At 37.3% G+C, this 17,057-nt stretch overlaps 1 protein-coding gene across 2 annotated transcripts in view; it reads right to left on the bottom strand.

Annotated features, from left to right (window-relative positions):
• Positions 1 to 17,057, bottom strand: part of LOC128029212 (ubiquitin carboxyl-terminal hydrolase 32) — a 44,890-nt gene that overhangs the window by 25,043 nt on the left and 2,790 nt on the right. For both annotated transcript variants that reach the window (XM_052616842.1, XM_052616841.1), the window contains exons 2-5: positions 11,322 to 11,449; positions 2,518 to 2,623; positions 1,842 to 1,960; positions 1,153 to 1,312 (exon numbers count right to left, since the gene is read on the bottom strand). In XM_052616842.1, the coding sequence (XP_052472802.1) occupies positions 1,153 to 1,312; positions 1,842 to 1,960; positions 2,518 to 2,623; positions 11,322 to 11,449 (513 nt within the window). The remainder of the gene's footprint in view (positions 1 to 1,152; positions 1,313 to 1,841; positions 1,961 to 2,517; positions 2,624 to 11,321; positions 11,450 to 17,057) is intronic.

The following is a 17,057-nucleotide window of genomic DNA, read 5'->3' as shown; positions in this document are numbered from 1 at the left end:
TATTTTAGAACTTATTTCTTTAAATCATATAAGAACTTTTTTTTATAATACTGTATTATAATTATTATTAAAACGAATACCAATCTAAATCTAAATCATGGCTATAACAGCATGGTAACTTGTGAATGTGGGTCACTTGAGCTATTCAGCACACCTATAACTGAAAACATTACAGGCTTCCCACATTATGATTTCATGACAGCAAAAGCACTGAGTGACTGAGCGGGTGAGAGATCTTCAGCCCCTAAATAAATCATGAGAAGAACTAGTGCTCAGATTCTGTCACTGTGCGGACTTGAGGTCTCTGAGTGAATGCAGCTATTTCCTCCACTGTGTCACTGTGGTTTTAGTAGCTGGGTGGCAGTGACAGCTGCAGCAGGACCGAGTGTGTGTGTGTGTTCACTGAGTGGGAAGTGTTGCCTGTCACTCGCCGTCATCTCACACAGATGCCTCTCTCCTCGTGGAGGACGGCTGATTTGTGGATCCCTCCGTTTTGTCAGGGAGGAGAGGAAAGTGGACAAAACGAGACTTGCAACTTGCCTAAACATCTACAGAATAGACTGTCAAAGAGCAGATTACGGTCAGCTTTAGCAACACGCAACGTCTCTCACACTTGTAAACGATAACCTAAGTCATTTCTCATCAAAACACAGATTTCCGTAAACACTACAGATGTCACCGTTCTCCATATAATATCGAACTGTTCGATACGACATCCATGGTTCAATAAGCACTTGTGAATAGCTTTTTTTTGATTTTGCATTTAAATAATTTCCGTGCATTTTATTTTATAATTCATTTTAATATAATTGTTGTTCAGTCCCTTAAAAAAAGTATGATCTTATCCTCTTTTTCTCAAGCTTTTCAAATTACATTTTTTTTTTAATACTTCAAATCATACCTCAGAGATGATTGGTATAATTCAAGGCTTAGAACTCTTTAAAAAAAAAACATTAATCAATTTTATTTAATTTTAAATTTAATTAAATTTAAGTACAATTTTAAGAAAATGAACTGAGAAAAATTCTTCCAGAACTAGCGTGAGAGAGGATTCAAAGAATACATAGAGCTTCGAGAGCATATTGAGAGGAAGCATTCAGAGAGTACTGAAAGGTCCTTCAGATAATAATCATAGGGTATAGTGACACTTACAGTGTGTGACACCAGCAAGGGTTTGATAGAAAGTGGGTGTGTCGCTGTCGTCCGTCAATGTGACGCACACACCACCTGACAGCAGCCAGCGGGAGAACGTGAAAGCATCTTTATTCTGCAGAAGCCAGCTCTTAAACTTCTCGTAATTCACCTTCTCTCCCTGAACACAAACAGACAGAAACACTGTAAATAAACACCAGAGTACAATCCTCTAATGAACTTGTGCCCAACTTAAAGTGCATGACAGAAGAGTACAGAATTGAGAAGTTGAACTGTATGCTAGTTGCTTCTCTTGTTCAGTGTAGGGGAAGCTTTCTAATTAATATGAACTCAATTCTATTGTATGCAGATATATCGTGTGAGTGGGCTGATTGAAGAGATAAGAAAGTGTTTGAGAGCTGCTGCCAAGGGATAACCAACAGAAGTGCTGCAATGAGTGGCTTTTCCCTAAAACAAGAACGTGATGCTGCAGGAGGAAGAATGAAGGCTGAGATGAGAGTGCAACTTACTGAAGAGCTAATAAAGAAATGGGAAAGAACGAATGTTAAAGCATATTACATAACCTTATTGGCTGCAACATTTGCACTGTCAACCTTTTAAGCTTATTATTAGAGCAGGGCTATAACTGGCTGGTATAAGAGGCTGGTGAGACTGAGGTAAATGACACAGGTTAGTTTTCCTACACTGACCTCTGTGAAGCACTTCCTAAGTGAGGGTGGGACCTCCCCATCCACTGAACGGAGCATGTTCTCCACATCCTCCCGGACCACATAGGTCCCCGAATCACTAGCGAACAAGCTGAAGATGTCTGTGGATAGAGAGGACATGCTGGTTAATACACACGTACCTTATCAGGGTCTAGCAGGCAATGTGTCTCGCACCCTCACATCAATCACGGCTGTCAGTAACACAGCGAGACACACCAGAATAGACAGTACATCTATGAGGAATAACATGTGAAGTAGAGTGTGCATGCGGCTACCAGTTTGACTAAAGAAATGCAAAGAAAAACAAAGCTAAATAAAAAAATTTGTAGAATTGAATATGCTGAACCAGAGGTGTGATTGATTAGATTGCTGTTTAAAATGGAATTAGTAGGGCACCTCTTGTGACTTGTGCAAAATGAATAAAATACACATGTACATCTGTAAAGCCAAATAAGGCTATTTAGATGTTTAAATTCTGAAAATAAAGCAACTAACCAGAATAATTATTCTATAATGCATCATGCACAGAATTTATAAAACAAATTTGTAGAACATTTAATTACAATGAAAAGCATCAAAATAATGTGTGAGATCAATGTTAAGAGTATAATAGAGAGAATATGGGAGTGGATAGTCATGTGCCCCTCTGTGAACCTACATTTGGCTTTCTCTTCATCACGTCCTCTTGTTAATAGAACCAGCCCGACGATCAGGTAGTTGAAGTGTAGCCCTTTGGATGTGCCACCAAAAGAGCTGTAGATCACCTACAACAGATGAGAAAGGGAGAAATTATGCACGTTAAACGTGGCCTGTTAAAATGCACATAACTCAGCATTTAATTCTCTTCAAAAAAGAACACTTTGTGTTCGTGTACGCTCACACCCTTTAATAAGAATTTTGCAGCTGTATGAGTCACAGTGATAACTGGCACTGAGCTACATTTTGCTACTGAACTCAACCTTATGCTAAATGAGCAGGGATGCAGCAACTACCAATGGGAGTGACGATAGTTCTCCACTATTTGATGCAAGTAGGATTCTACTGTAGAAACCAACAGCTCAGATATTTGGTGACTTCCGATGATATAGTGCATTGTCAGTCTGAATACCCCTTTTTACAGAACACAGGAAATAATGCAAAATTACATTGAATTGCACATAATGATTATGCAAATGTCATACAATGAGATCTATACAGATTATACAGATGACAATAACAAACTTAGTTGAGTTTCTAAATAATAATAAAAATAATTTAAATAATAATAATTAACAAGCATAGCAAAACAGGTTGGATTCTTTTTTTTAAAGGTATTTACTAGAACAAAGGAAATTCTTTTGAATTTCACCATAGTTACACAATGAAAAAGGTCATTACTTCAGTATCATCATCAGTATGCTATTACCTAATCTACTGGTATTCAGCGCTTAAGACAGACAGCCTGGTGTTCGTCGTTATCTCAGACCTTTGATTTCCGCTGAGATTCAGAGAAACATCAGACTTTAAATGATAACACTCCCTAGATACATATCTCCTGATAAATCAGCTACAGGAAACATTACATTGTCTCTACCCACACTGCAAGGCTACATATAATGTGTTGCAGTATAAAAAAATATCTCTGCAAAATGTAACCCAGCAGGAGGCTTACCAGTAAAATACTTTTCTTCCTGTTTTTGATCATTTCTATTCCACAGAGACATCTCGCGCAGACATAATTCACTTTTATGCCTGGTGTGACACCATGTCTTACCCTTAACGGCACATATAACTAAAATTTTCACGCCTCCAGAAGCCTAATGCACAGCCAAGTGCTCAGCGGCATACAAGACAAACATTTACTAGGAAAAAGAACAAGAACATTGTAATGTTTCCTGCATTTCTGTGCAAGCTGGCAGTGTCAAAGCTGGGATTTCAACACATTGACAGGTACTTTCCCTGTGGTATCAATCTTAGTCAAACAGTACATGGCCAAGTCTGAATGAGTCTTGCCTGACAAGTTAGACCATAGCTTTACTGGTGGGCAGGGTTTAAAATTTCACTTCTTTCACCTTAGCTACTAGGTCAAGGAACTTCTGACAATAAAACATTTACACACATTTTTGTGGATTAAAACAAAAAGTAAATACAAATAAATAAATTAAGAAAATATGTATTAGGAATGCATGATATTGGATTTTACCGATATCCGATATGCAGATATTTTTCAACTCATTATGGCCGATATCAATACCGATATATTTCCTTTTGTTTGGAAACAACACCAAGTCTTTCCTGCACAGAAATTTTTAAACATTTTACAAATTGTGTTAGTTTTTAAGAAGAACTTATTTTTTAGAATTAAATAAACAATAATGAAGGTTTTTTATGCTTTTAGTACACTGAAGCTTTGAAAAGAACTATAAATAAACTATATATATATATATATATATATATATATATATATATATATATATATATATATATATTAGTGCTGTCAAAATTAGCGCGTTAACGCATTCGATTAATTTGAAATATTTAACGCGTTAAAATAAAATAACGCAATTAACGCGGTTGCAGTTTTTTTTATTTCCAGTTGTGGCCTATGTGTGTTCAACGTGCAAAGAAATATGGATAAGACCAAGGAAGGACTTTTAGACGGAAAGTTTCAGTATAAAACTCTGCCGGATTACTCTTCAGTCTGCCACAAGAAACATTATGACTGTATGACTGTAACAGTGCGTAAATCAGACCTTTCTGTAACGCTAACGTTAATAAGCTTAAACGAAAATAAAGAAATAATTGTGTAGCGGAGTATTTTTTGTACACAGTGCCGCGAACTGTCAATCACTCCTGTACGCGTGCATCACTGTCCTCCTCAGCTGCAGCAACTTGCGCTCTCTCTCTTCATCAAGCTTTAAAACAAAAAGGGGACAAAAAGATCATATTGTCTTTGTGCATAGGCTATAGATTAATTAGATAAATTAATATCTAAATGTGTGCCTTGCCGTCTACGGTATTTTTTTAGAACTTAGAAAAAAGATGCTGCAGCCAATGAACAGCCAGCGGGGGATCGACTCAACCTCCGCAGACAGTTTTTAATGTTTATCAGACAATAAATACTCAAGATTTTGCTTTAGTATAACTCACAACGAGTTTCACACACCTTCTCCGGCCACGTTGAGTTGTTGACACTTAACAGTGGGAAAAGCGACACATGCGCTATTCACTTGTATAACTTAAGGGTGAATGGGTAATGTAGTTTCTGCCCTGGGTGGGATGAATTAGGAAGCTTGCATTGTGAAGGGCGCTCTGAAAATCGGCAGTGCAGGTAAAAGATTAAAACCTCTATTAAAACAGATGTCCAAATGAGCGTACCGGTACGCTACAAGCACGTTCTGGGCGCACAGAGAGGTGGCGGTACGCTCAAGAGCTATATTTGGAAGTGGCGGTACTGAGTACCCATGCTTACCGGCCCACTTAAAGCACTGGCAATGACTATACTTTGGAATTTTTTTGCAGTCCACTTAGAATTCAACATGGAAATCATTTTTGTTTTTTATTGGCATTGATTGTTTTGAAATTCAAATGGTACTTACATGCCTGTGTTTTTATTTCTGTAATAAATATGGCTTTCAAGCCAACAGTTAATTTGGAGGATATTGATGGTTTATTGCAGGTATGTTGTTTACATGAGAAAATCTGTGTTACAAGTTAAACAAAAATTCCAATAAACAATCATATTTTGAATTTAAATAGTTTCTTTGTCTTGAGTTTACATTAATTATTTACATTTTACATTTACATATCCAAAAAGTTTCAGTCGTTTAATTGCAATTAATCGCGATTAATCGCGATTAATTTTAAAAAATTGTGCGATTAATTAGTTAATTTTTTTTAATCGATTGACAGCACTAATATATATATATATATATATATATATATATATATATATATATATATATATATATATATCAATCGCTGCATTTTTTCCCCAGAAAGATGCACTGTAAGCCCTAACATTTTATTTTAAGATTTTATAATCAAAACACACTCGTTATTTTATTACATCAATTACGGCTTTATTTAATCAGAAACACAGTCTACATTTTGTTTGTGTAGGCCAGTGGATTTCAACCTGTGGGCCGCGGCCCCCTAGTGGGTCGCGATTATACTGCAGGTGGGCCGCCAATTACTATTAAAAGAAATAATAATATCATTCATATATGTAAAAATAGTCATAACATAATAACATAATTTCATATGTAATTAAATAAGAAAAAATGCATCTTAGATATTTTTCGGAAAAAAACTTTCCGAAACTTGTGACAAACCGGAAGGAGTATTTTTGGAACAAAAATACTCCTTAAAACGTACAACTTAATTTTTTTAACTTTGTCCATGTTTATCGGCGAGACAAATCAGCATAATTTTTCATATCGGGCCGATGTCTACAGTATATTTGCATTTAACCCCATTATCGGACGATTCCAATATCAATTTGATGATATTGTGCATCCCTAATATTTATTTACTTAAGAACAACTATAAAATAAATAAAATAAAACCTCAATACAAACAAAATACTAAACGAATCCAAAATTTATGTCTGACCTTTTAGCTAAGTGTTTACTGAACAAATGGGACTGAACAACAAATGTCTCTGAACTTTTGGTTTCCTGGCTAAATGTTTAGTAAATTAACTGGCCAGTTATTCTGGCCAAAATCTATTTATAGTTAACACTAGGCGAGTGCTAATTTTAGACCCTGCTGTTAAGTCTGAATGAAGTTAAGGTCTGGTTAATGAACACTGTGTTGTCATCCATCTCCACAGCTCTGGCCTCAGTTTTGTGTTATTCATGGGAGTACAGCTGGCTGCAGTGTTGGCCAGAGGGCAGAGAGGATGTAAGCACTCAGGCTCAGGCTTGGAGGAGCTGTCTGCACTTGCGTGGAATGCAAAGTTTACCATTATGTTGAAATCACCACACTTCCAGCTTAACATATGGCATTCAGTTGGTTGTTTTAATTGCTAAAGCTTTATCTAATGTCCTTTTGCAGGGCGGATATTGGTATGTGTGCAGCCATTCACACCTTACAAGCTGTTTACATACATGAGTCACTGCATCACTGTGATTATAAGGGTGGTGTGTATTCTGCTTTGACAGCATGTCATATTTACTGGACAAATTAAACATTTATGTAACAGAACGGCTTTGTTTTATTTCATTTGTACCTACATTGTGTAGATACATAATATACAAAAACACAGAAGCCATTCTTATTGAAAGTTGCTTTTATAATGAATAATGTAGCATGTTTCCGTGGCGTGCCGTGTAATCATTGCCCTTTGATGTACTACAAACACTGAGCGACTGAAGGTGGGGGTAATGATCAACTAGAGCGTTCCAGAAGCTGACAAATGCACAGACTGGTGAAAGTTGGAGGAATAAAGGGAGGAAGTGTGCTATGCTGTGAGGGATTTAATGAGGCTGGGTGCTAAAGATCAGCGTGAGGTGATGGTTTGCTGACTGCAAGCTGAATTCAGGGGAACCGACCCACTTATCATAGTGATGAAATGAGCAGCTGGGTTCCTCCTGTCTGTGCCTCCCGATCATGAACGCAGCGTGAGATGTCACCTGCAGCCAGTAGATTAATCACCCACGGGACGCAGACACTGACTACCTGCCATCCATATGCATGTGTGGGTGCGTGTAGGTTAAGTGAATATTACTGACTTTGAAGCATAGTTAAGACACGGCAGAGTTACGGTCACAAGATTAAGCTTTAAAAGATCACCATATAGATTCAAACACCACGGGATCTTATTCCTAAATGACATGATTCTGTTAAGTCAATTAAACTTTTGACAAGTATGATCACAGAGGAACATTAATATTTTATGACATTCCAATTGGCTGATCTTACTTTATATGTGTTTGTAGGAGTATCCCTTACAGCGCTTCTCAAAGTCCGGACTCCGGTCCGGATCCGGACCTGGAGAGAATTCAATCCGGACCCGCCTCCATTTCATATTTCGACAGCAAGTAATTGTGTGTAAGGGATTAAAAGTCTGGATTTCCTACTTTAGTAAACGCATGTCAAAATCATTTGTTTAGTGTTTAATGTCTTTTTGGAGATGTTCCGCAATTAAAGCGAAGGCGATATATTGAAAGTTTTCCTCCGTGATTCAGTTGCCATGACATCCAGTGAGTGTACGTAATACGTACGGAACGTTTGACGTAATTGGGCGCGAGTCGCGCGACGCGACACTTCACCTCAGTAATATAAGCGTTTGAATGTTCGTGGAGGATGTCATTGTCCAGGAAAAGAAAAGTTGACCAAGAAAATAGAGTTTTCAAAGATGATTGGACAGAGAGGTATGCGTTCATTTTGCCCCAATCCAGCACAAAGCCATTCTGTTTGATTTGTAACGAGACAGTTGGAGTTGTGAGTGGAAACGTCAAACGGCATTATGAAACAAAACAGAGCTGTGACACAGCAAGACAGAGCTATTTGGACTAAAATGGTCACAGCTGAAAATTTCCCCAATCTACAGAAAGTAGCCATCTGTGCTCTAACCATGTTTGGGTCAACCTATTGGTGTGAGTCTGCATTCTCAGCAATGAATGCTGTAAAGAACTCACACCGCAGCAGCTTGACTAATGAACATTTAGGCCAGTGTCTCCAGTCTAGAAACCACACCTTTTGTGCCACGGCAGCTGATGGGAGACCGACAGTGCCATTTCTCACATTAAACTGCTCTGTATTTTGCACCATGTTACTCTTGTGGTGTTTTTTTAAGAAAAATCTAGACCCTTAAATTAATTGTTTTGCCACGTTTGCACGTTATTCATGTATTTTGAATGCAGCCACCTTATTTTTTCATAAAACGAATGTTAATTTGTAATACATGTTGATTAAAAACAAGTTTTATAATGACCAATAGTTCCGGACCTTTCTCATTGTTGAAAATTCAGATTTGGACCTTTGAATGTAGACTTTGAGAACCCCTGCCTTAGAACCTTTTGAAATAATTATAAGCAAAATAAGGTAGCCGTACGTATGCCTTAGCCAATATTCCTTAATTAAACTGTCTTTCTCCATTCTCAAACAAGTGAAGAACTACATTTGATATTCAATGCCTGAATGCAAGCTGAACAATTTTGCACTTTTTGCGAAAGAGAGCACTGTCTGTAACGGTCTATGGATTAAATGTTTTTTTTTTTTTTGAGTTGGTAATATTATAACTTACATTTATTTTGCCTATGTCACAATAATAGTTCAATCTGGCCTTGCACTCACACATTTAAAAATAAGATATTTATTGTTTAGCATCTGTATTGCTTATTATGATCTAATGTATGATCTTTACATCTTCCCCCATTCTTTGAACAAAAATGTATGACATTATTCAATAACAAAACGAATAAGACAGATAACATGATATACTTGATTGACCTATGGATTTTCTCCTTTCAAACGAATGCTTAGTTTTTGGTTCATTATTAAAGTCCGTGTAAAGTCGATTCTGAGAATTGTTTCTAAACACGTTATAAATGTTAGAAATGAATTGCGGAAACATGTTGCAAAGACTGTGAACTATAATTGTGGAGTTCAAATGTTTTTCACCATATTTGTATTCAGGATTTTTTGGGCGGGCTAAAATCTTGACTCGATGATGAAACTGAGTCACAGAGTATGGCCCCTCCCCTAACACTATTATGTGTGTTCCACTTGAAGCAGCACTGCGCAGATCGACCGGTGTGTGACATCAAAGTACAGAGCTATAGAGAGCAGACGACTCCTCATGCTTTCCACTCACTTTCGTGTCAGACACTGATTGTTCTGCACAGCCCTGGTTCAAGTTGAACATATCTAATAATTACAGCGCAGTGGTTTGCCCGCTCAATCGCGAGTTACTGCCGTTCGCTACTACAGCCTAGAAATTGCTAGCAAGCTATGCCTCCGTCACGTAAATGCATAATACATGGTTGCAATAATTTACAAAACAGCTTGGTCTCCTCATTTAAATAAACTGCAGAGGAAGACAGTTAAGAGAGACTGCAGCTGTTCCGCGAGTGGGCGTGGTTTCAGCGCCACAAGCAGACACGCCCCCAGCCTTTAAGATCAGAGAATACTGCTAATTTTTTCAAGATTTTGATAACTTATTTTATTCACTTGCAGTTTTTTTTAGCACTCAAATTTAGCTGGGTGGTTACATATTACATAACATTTTTCTGTTTCTCTAAGTAAAGTATACTCCAAGGTGAAAATGTGAGGAAAATGTCAACTTTGAGCCAACAAATGGTCTGGAAACCAGCACAGAGTGCTAAGTGACATGTGAATGTGTGAAGCGCTCAGAAAGCATCACTTTAGTAGAAGATTCACTTGATAAAAGCATCACAAAGTACTTGGCAAGAATCAGGATTAGTAACAGTGCAAGGTTGTAGGAAAAAAAGCTAAAAATAACCACATAACTACATCTCTCTCTTTGTTTTTCTTGGATGAGTGGCAGCTTTATTCTACTGAAGGAATTTCATTGGATTGCAGCCATGACTGAAAGTTCATAATACCTGACGAAAGATTCATGACTGTAGAGTCAAGTCCTGTTAAAGGGCTACATGAGTTTTAAGAACTTCTTTTAATTGACACCGAAACGTCAAAGAGAAATGCCCCCCTCATAAAGCGCTTTTATAGTATTGATCCGATACATTATTCACAAAAGAACTGACTGAGAGCTACACAGAAACAAGACGAAAATAACTAGCCAGGCTGGCCTGCAAATACTAGTTCCTATGACAACAAGTACAAGTGTGGACCAGACAGGTTTCTGCTGAAATAGTGTGATCTCTGTAGAATTCATCTTCCAGAGAACAGCCTGTAAAGATACAGGAGGCAGGTACTGAGGGTCACATGAACTCATGATTACAGCGGTCAGGTCATGGGGAAGTCTTTAAATGTCAGCCGATTGTGTGCGAGCATGTTTTAAAATAAAGCCTCAACTTTCAGTTAGTGCTTCTCTAGGTTACAATTGGTAACCACATGACTGTGGGTATTTAAAGCATGAGCAAATAAAAACTGAACTACACAAGAACAGGGAAATAGCTTAGTTAAACGGCAGCCGTGAAAAGAACACCAAATTAACATAACAGTGGGGAAATGCATGCTGTAACTAAGTTTATCTAAAGCTTTTTTGACCATCTTTTTTTAGTCAGAAGATGTAGTCCGAGCACAAAATATGATATAAATGTAATTTACATTCTAATAATCTTTACGTCTAAATCCAAGGTACTGTTAATAGATTATCAAATTAATATGTCCTATTTGTAGCCTCTAAGCCAGGGGAACAGACCAATCAATTGCAGAACTGTTAAAACACAAAGAAACAGCACTGAATCAAGTGGATGGTTGAGTGGCTGGAGAGAGATCATGATGCTGTGAGTTGTTCTGATGATGTTTATGTCGTATCAAGGCTTGACTAACCTCTGCAACCTTTGGAGGAACTCCATCGCCCAGTACTTCCCTGTAGAAGCATTGCTGGGTCATATACACAGACAGGCCACTGGTCCTCTTGAAGGCATCTCGCAGACGTTTGAGCTCCACTTCGGTAACTGTGAACACAGTAGGAAGTTGTCAAACAGCAGTACAGGATATGAGGTGGTCATTAATAAAAGTTACTTCAAAAAGAGGTTCACTGTTCACAAGATATTGAAATGCCACCTTTTGTCTAAAGGCCTCTTCACACCAAGTTTGATGCCTTATTTACATCGGCAATTAAATCATGCCATCGATAGATCGATAGATAGATCAATACGTTAATCTTTTTTCTCAAAGTTGGGTTGAGAGCTGGGTCTATATTAGGCGAGCTATGATGACTTTCACCTTGATATTTTGAATGCAAAATGTTAAGCAGCATCAAGCACTTGATGATTTAATTTACTGTACGAGTTATGCAGTTTTTCCATGCCAAAAATAATCATGTTTGGCGCAAATGGGCCTTGAGCCTGAGAAAGGTATCTCTGGCTGCTGAGCAAACTTCTTAGAAGTCAAAGTCATTGCCATCTTTGCACATTTCTCTCCTCTAGCTCAAAGCATGTTGAGTTATGATGGCAAAGAGGGACTACAGCCAGTGCTCTTTCATCTCTCTCTCTCACACACACACACACACACACACACACACACTCATCCCTTTTAAAACACCACTGCCTCTACAGCCTGTATTTAACCCAGACACTTACAGGAGGTCATTGCTGCTTCTCGCCATTCATAGCCTTGTACTGGCTAGCACAATACATCACAGACCTGCTCATAAACCACAGCACTGTTCTATCTGAATCCATTCCAGGGTCAGGGCCAAGAGCAGAGAGCCAAAATATGATGCTTTCTGCAAATGGGATATTTCCAGAAAGGCTTTCTGACAGTATTTGACTTTGAAATTCTACTTAAATAGACATGCAAGTACACTTAAAGGGATTGTTCACCTCAAAATTCTGTCATCATTTACTTACCACCAAATTCCAAAACTGCATAAAATTCTTTATTCTGCTGATATTACAGAGAATATTTTGAAGATGGGAAGAAAAACTATGAAAGTCGATTGCTACAAGCAAGTGTTAGGTTACAAACAATCAAAATATATCATTTTGTGTTCAACAGAAGAAAATAACTCATAGGTTTGGAACAACATGTCAGGGCTCCAGACTGCGACCAAATGGTCCATATTTTTTCTGTCAGTGTGACTAATTTTGTGAGCGATCGCACTGGTGCGACCACTGCGTTGCCCATCTCATAAGTTCTTCCACTTCTGTTGCATCTGAGAAACATCAAACGGTAAACAAAACAAAAGCAAAACTGCTGACCGTTTATCAGCTCGGACCATGGCGTAAAGAGATTTGTCCAAGCTCAGAACAGCTTTACTCTGGAGCCAAAGTTGATTTTGCGACATTATTAATGCACAGATGCAACAGTGCTGCGAGATCCAGTGAGAAGCGTTTGAATTCGCCACGCAATGACATGGTTACTGCGAGATCTAGAGAGAACCATTTAAATTCTGCACAGAAATCTCTTATAAACAGCGCTGACATGTGTCAGAAAACCAGAAGTGGTAACGCTAACTGTAACCATGGGGTTGTGGTAGAAATAGTCGAATGTATCATTAATTCATTCCAGGGTTGGTACAACCTTTTGAGAGACAAATTCAAGCATTTTCTATGACTTTCAAGCATTAATTAAGACTTTCAATCTATTTCCAGGACTTTAAAGCTCTAAGATGATCCAGTTTGAATGTTATTTTTAATGGGATGAACAAAATGCAGCCTACTTTGTGGTAAATAAACACTAATGTAAAATAAATAAAAAGGGCATCAAATCACAATTATAACCAGTTGACAGTAGCAGAAGAGCACTTATTGGCTTATAAAATCACTATTATTAAATATCAAATAATCAGGAAATCAGATTTTGACAGAATTTTACACTTTTTTTGTGTATGAAGAAAAGTCACAAAGTTTTCTTCAATTTGCTACTAAATCACACAATCACTGAAGTCTGTCAGTTCCATATGCTAGAAAAATAATGGTACATTTAATAAGAGTGAAATATATATATATATATATATATATATATATATATATATATATATATATATATATATATATTCTGTATAAAAAGGAGATTTTGCACCTATTACCGTTGTTAATAAAAGGAGATTTTGCATGCATCTTAACTCAGGCTTAGGGCTTTACTGTCTGTATGAACAGTAAACAAAAGAAAAATAAACAAGAAATGAACATGATATATTATTAGTAACTGCACAACAATATGCAAAACAATAGAAATTTTATGATTAAATGACCTAAATGATCTTTATTTTGAATACCCCCACACATCAACCCACAAGCGCTACTAAATCTGCTCCTGGGGCACCATCTGTAGAACTCTCAAATGTTAGTCTGGAGCCCTGATGAGGGTAAGTAAATAATGACACTTATCATTTTGGGGTGAACCATCCCTTTAAGAATGCTTGGATTTATCCGGCAAACACTTACAACAAAAGAAAGCGAAAAATGCCACTCCAGTGTAATAACAGTTGTTAACACATCACTGAAGTAAAGTGACTGTGACCCCCAAAAAAGCCCCCTCTGCTCAGAGCAGAGCCATCTGAGGACTGATGTGCACTGAGGAGTTGTCACATTTACATTTAGCAGACTCTTTTTTTCAAAACTACTTACAAAATGAGGACAATGGAAGCAATCAAAATATAGAGCAATGATATACAAGTGCTATAACAAGTCTCAGTTAGCTCAATGCAGTACATGTAGCAAGTTTTTTTTAAATCATATAATAAATAAAAAGAAAAGAAAGCAAAAAATAGAATAGGAAAAGAATAGAGCAAGCTAGTGTTAGAAGCCTTTTTTTTTTGCTTTTGTTAATTCCATAATAAATAAAAAACAAAACAAATAGATAGAACACAAAAAGATTAGAGAAGCTCATGTTTTATTAGAGGCTGTTTTATTTTTTTTTCCAAAATAAACATGTTCTTAACTTTAATATAATTATGAATAATTATTTACATTTTACAATTATAAATCTTAAACACACAAATCTTGCAATATTTCAAAACCGATGTCACTGGAAGTAATGATAACTTGCGGTTCACTGAGTCAAATGTTGATTCAACATCCTCATGTGTATGATTCAGTGAGTTCATTTAGGGACACATTTGTTAAACTGATTCAAACCCATAACTCATCAGAATCAAAATCGGACTACACTGGTTGCACTATATGTTTTGATACATAAAAAAAGAGCTAGTTAATGAGAGTCACTGTCATTTAAACCATCAAGGCAGGATGAAAGTTGGGGGCTTTTTGGTGATGGCAATGAAGTTCAGCCTGTTTAATTTTGTTTGGTTGATCAGGGCTGGCTGGGCATGTCATTGTGATGTGACTTCAATGATACCGAAAATTATTTCAACTGGAGACAGAATCTTATCATCTTGTGTTTCAGGAAAAAGTGAAAATGTCTGTCATTAAAAAGCTGCATGAAGCCCGTGAGCTCTGCTTGATGATGGTGAATCACATTCATACACACAATGCTTGGCTTCTGAAAGACGGTTAAAAAGAGAATTTTCATCAGATAGAATTGTCTGCCTCAGGATGTTGAGGACACTTTTTTTGTAGCATAAAATCAAAGACAAATAATGAGGATAATAACAAATCACAGAAAGCCTCACTGTATTATCTTTTTTTTTTTTTTCAAAGCACCAAACTTAAACTGGTTCTTCCAATGAGTCAATGGAAAGAAGCACTGTTTACATTCTTTACAGGAAGTTGACATCCAATGCTATTTGAAAGTTGACATGTCCTGTGTTGTGACATGCCATACAAGGCAGGACCATTTAAAATGTGAAGGTGAAATAAAAGTTGATTAACACTGAAATTTAAATCAATTTAAAAGACATCAATGAAGGAACACACCCCCTCCTCCCAAATATTAGCAGATCAGTCCTGCCAGTATATCACTCCACCCAGGGGCGACAGACAGGGGGTAATAGTGGAACAGAGTAACAGGGGCCCATGGCGAGGGGGTGTAATTTTGTAATTTTGAGGGAGTGCCATAGTAAATTCAGTGTACAGGGCCCAGAATTCCTAGCAAAGGCCCTGACTCCACCGCTAAGCAGAGAATATTTACTCAATTGTCATATCATAGTCTTCATAATACCAGGATGAAATGGGTATTTGTGCTGCACGTACTTTCACATGACAAAGGGCGAACCATAAAATACTGCCTGGGAAAACAGTTCAGAGCTCTGAGGGTCATAAAAATTCCTCAAGACCAAAGGAAATTTTCTAATGGATAAGGAGTGACATTCATTCTACCAGGTCACCATCTATAGAGAAAGACCCTTGGTCTTTGAGGTTAGTCACTGAGGTATCTATCTCTTCACGTGATAAAGAATGTACAGACATGGCAGTGGAATAGACCTTTGCATCTCAGATGTTTCAAAGTCAACAGGTCAGCAGATGCACATAATATTTATATATATATATATATATATATATATATATATATATATCATATCTCTGGAGGCTCTCAAAAATCATTTTAATAGACCTGGAAGGCATGTGATTATTCTGTATTATATTCTGTAGAAAAGCCTCAGATGAGGTGAACATCATTCCAAATTCATAACCACGATCATGGCATGGGATTTTCCACTGAAAAGGTGATGACATTGTCAATGTTTAATTCTGCAGACATTTTCAGTACATTTTTGTGGTCATTATGAGACAGTTAAGCCGATTATTTAAGCAATTCTCAATTTACTCTCTAAAGGTGCTAAAGTAATATCTGAAAACCATTTTCCTTTGGGATACAAAAGTGCAGCTAATTAAAACATGCACGGAGGAGATGAAACATTGGAATCGCTTAACTAAACTTCTAGAACAATTATTGTAATTTATATACAGTATAAACCATAAAATTATATAAAATGAAAACTTTCCTACAAGGGGTAGTTAATGTTTTCCTATATATGAGCAACAGTACTTATAGTGAGGCAAAGTAACCCATATTATCTGATCCGCAATTACACTACCTACCTTTACTATATACCTTGACTGAATTAATATTTATTAAACTTCAGTCTTCTCAACACATTCAGTGGCGTTCATGTAAAAGTGATGAAAAAGAAATAAGGAAAATGCAAATAGCGTCTCGCTGTAGAGAGTTCAGTGAGTGACAGATCTACTCTTTGAAATAGCACAGCAACAGTCTGCTAAAGCATTCACAGCCTCTTTGATTTTCCCTTTCCTGGTCCAGTCACAGTGCTCCCCCTCAGAGGAGAGACAGCTAGATCCATAGTGCTCTGAATAACTGATTGAAGCCTGCAGGATACACTGTATCGTACAGTAAAACTAATTTCAGTGCGCTGCTACCCAGAAACATGACCTACTTTGAGTTCCCAGTGAGCTGCTCTACTGTAGGTCTGTAGGAGGTGGAACCTTACATACGAGACAGAGGACTCCAAGGACAGCCTGAGTGCAAATCAGATGCCTGAACCTTATAGGTAAGCAGAATACATAAACATGAATTCCTGAAGACAAGACTTTATTATCTCAATGGCCTGGATTCTCAGAGGAGCCTCTCTTAGTCAGGCTGATGGGAGAATACCTGGGCTTACCGTACACTGTAGAAATTACAGACATGTCTAACAGT

This window comes from Carassius gibelio, chromosome A15, assembly GCF_023724105.1.
Source record: "Carassius gibelio isolate Cgi1373 ecotype wild population from Czech Republic chromosome A15, carGib1.2-hapl.c, whole genome shotgun sequence".
NCBI classification, from domain to species: domain Eukaryota; kingdom Metazoa; phylum Chordata; class Actinopteri; order Cypriniformes; family Cyprinidae; genus Carassius; species Carassius gibelio.
This window is presented reverse-complemented; position numbering and strand designations above follow the sequence as displayed.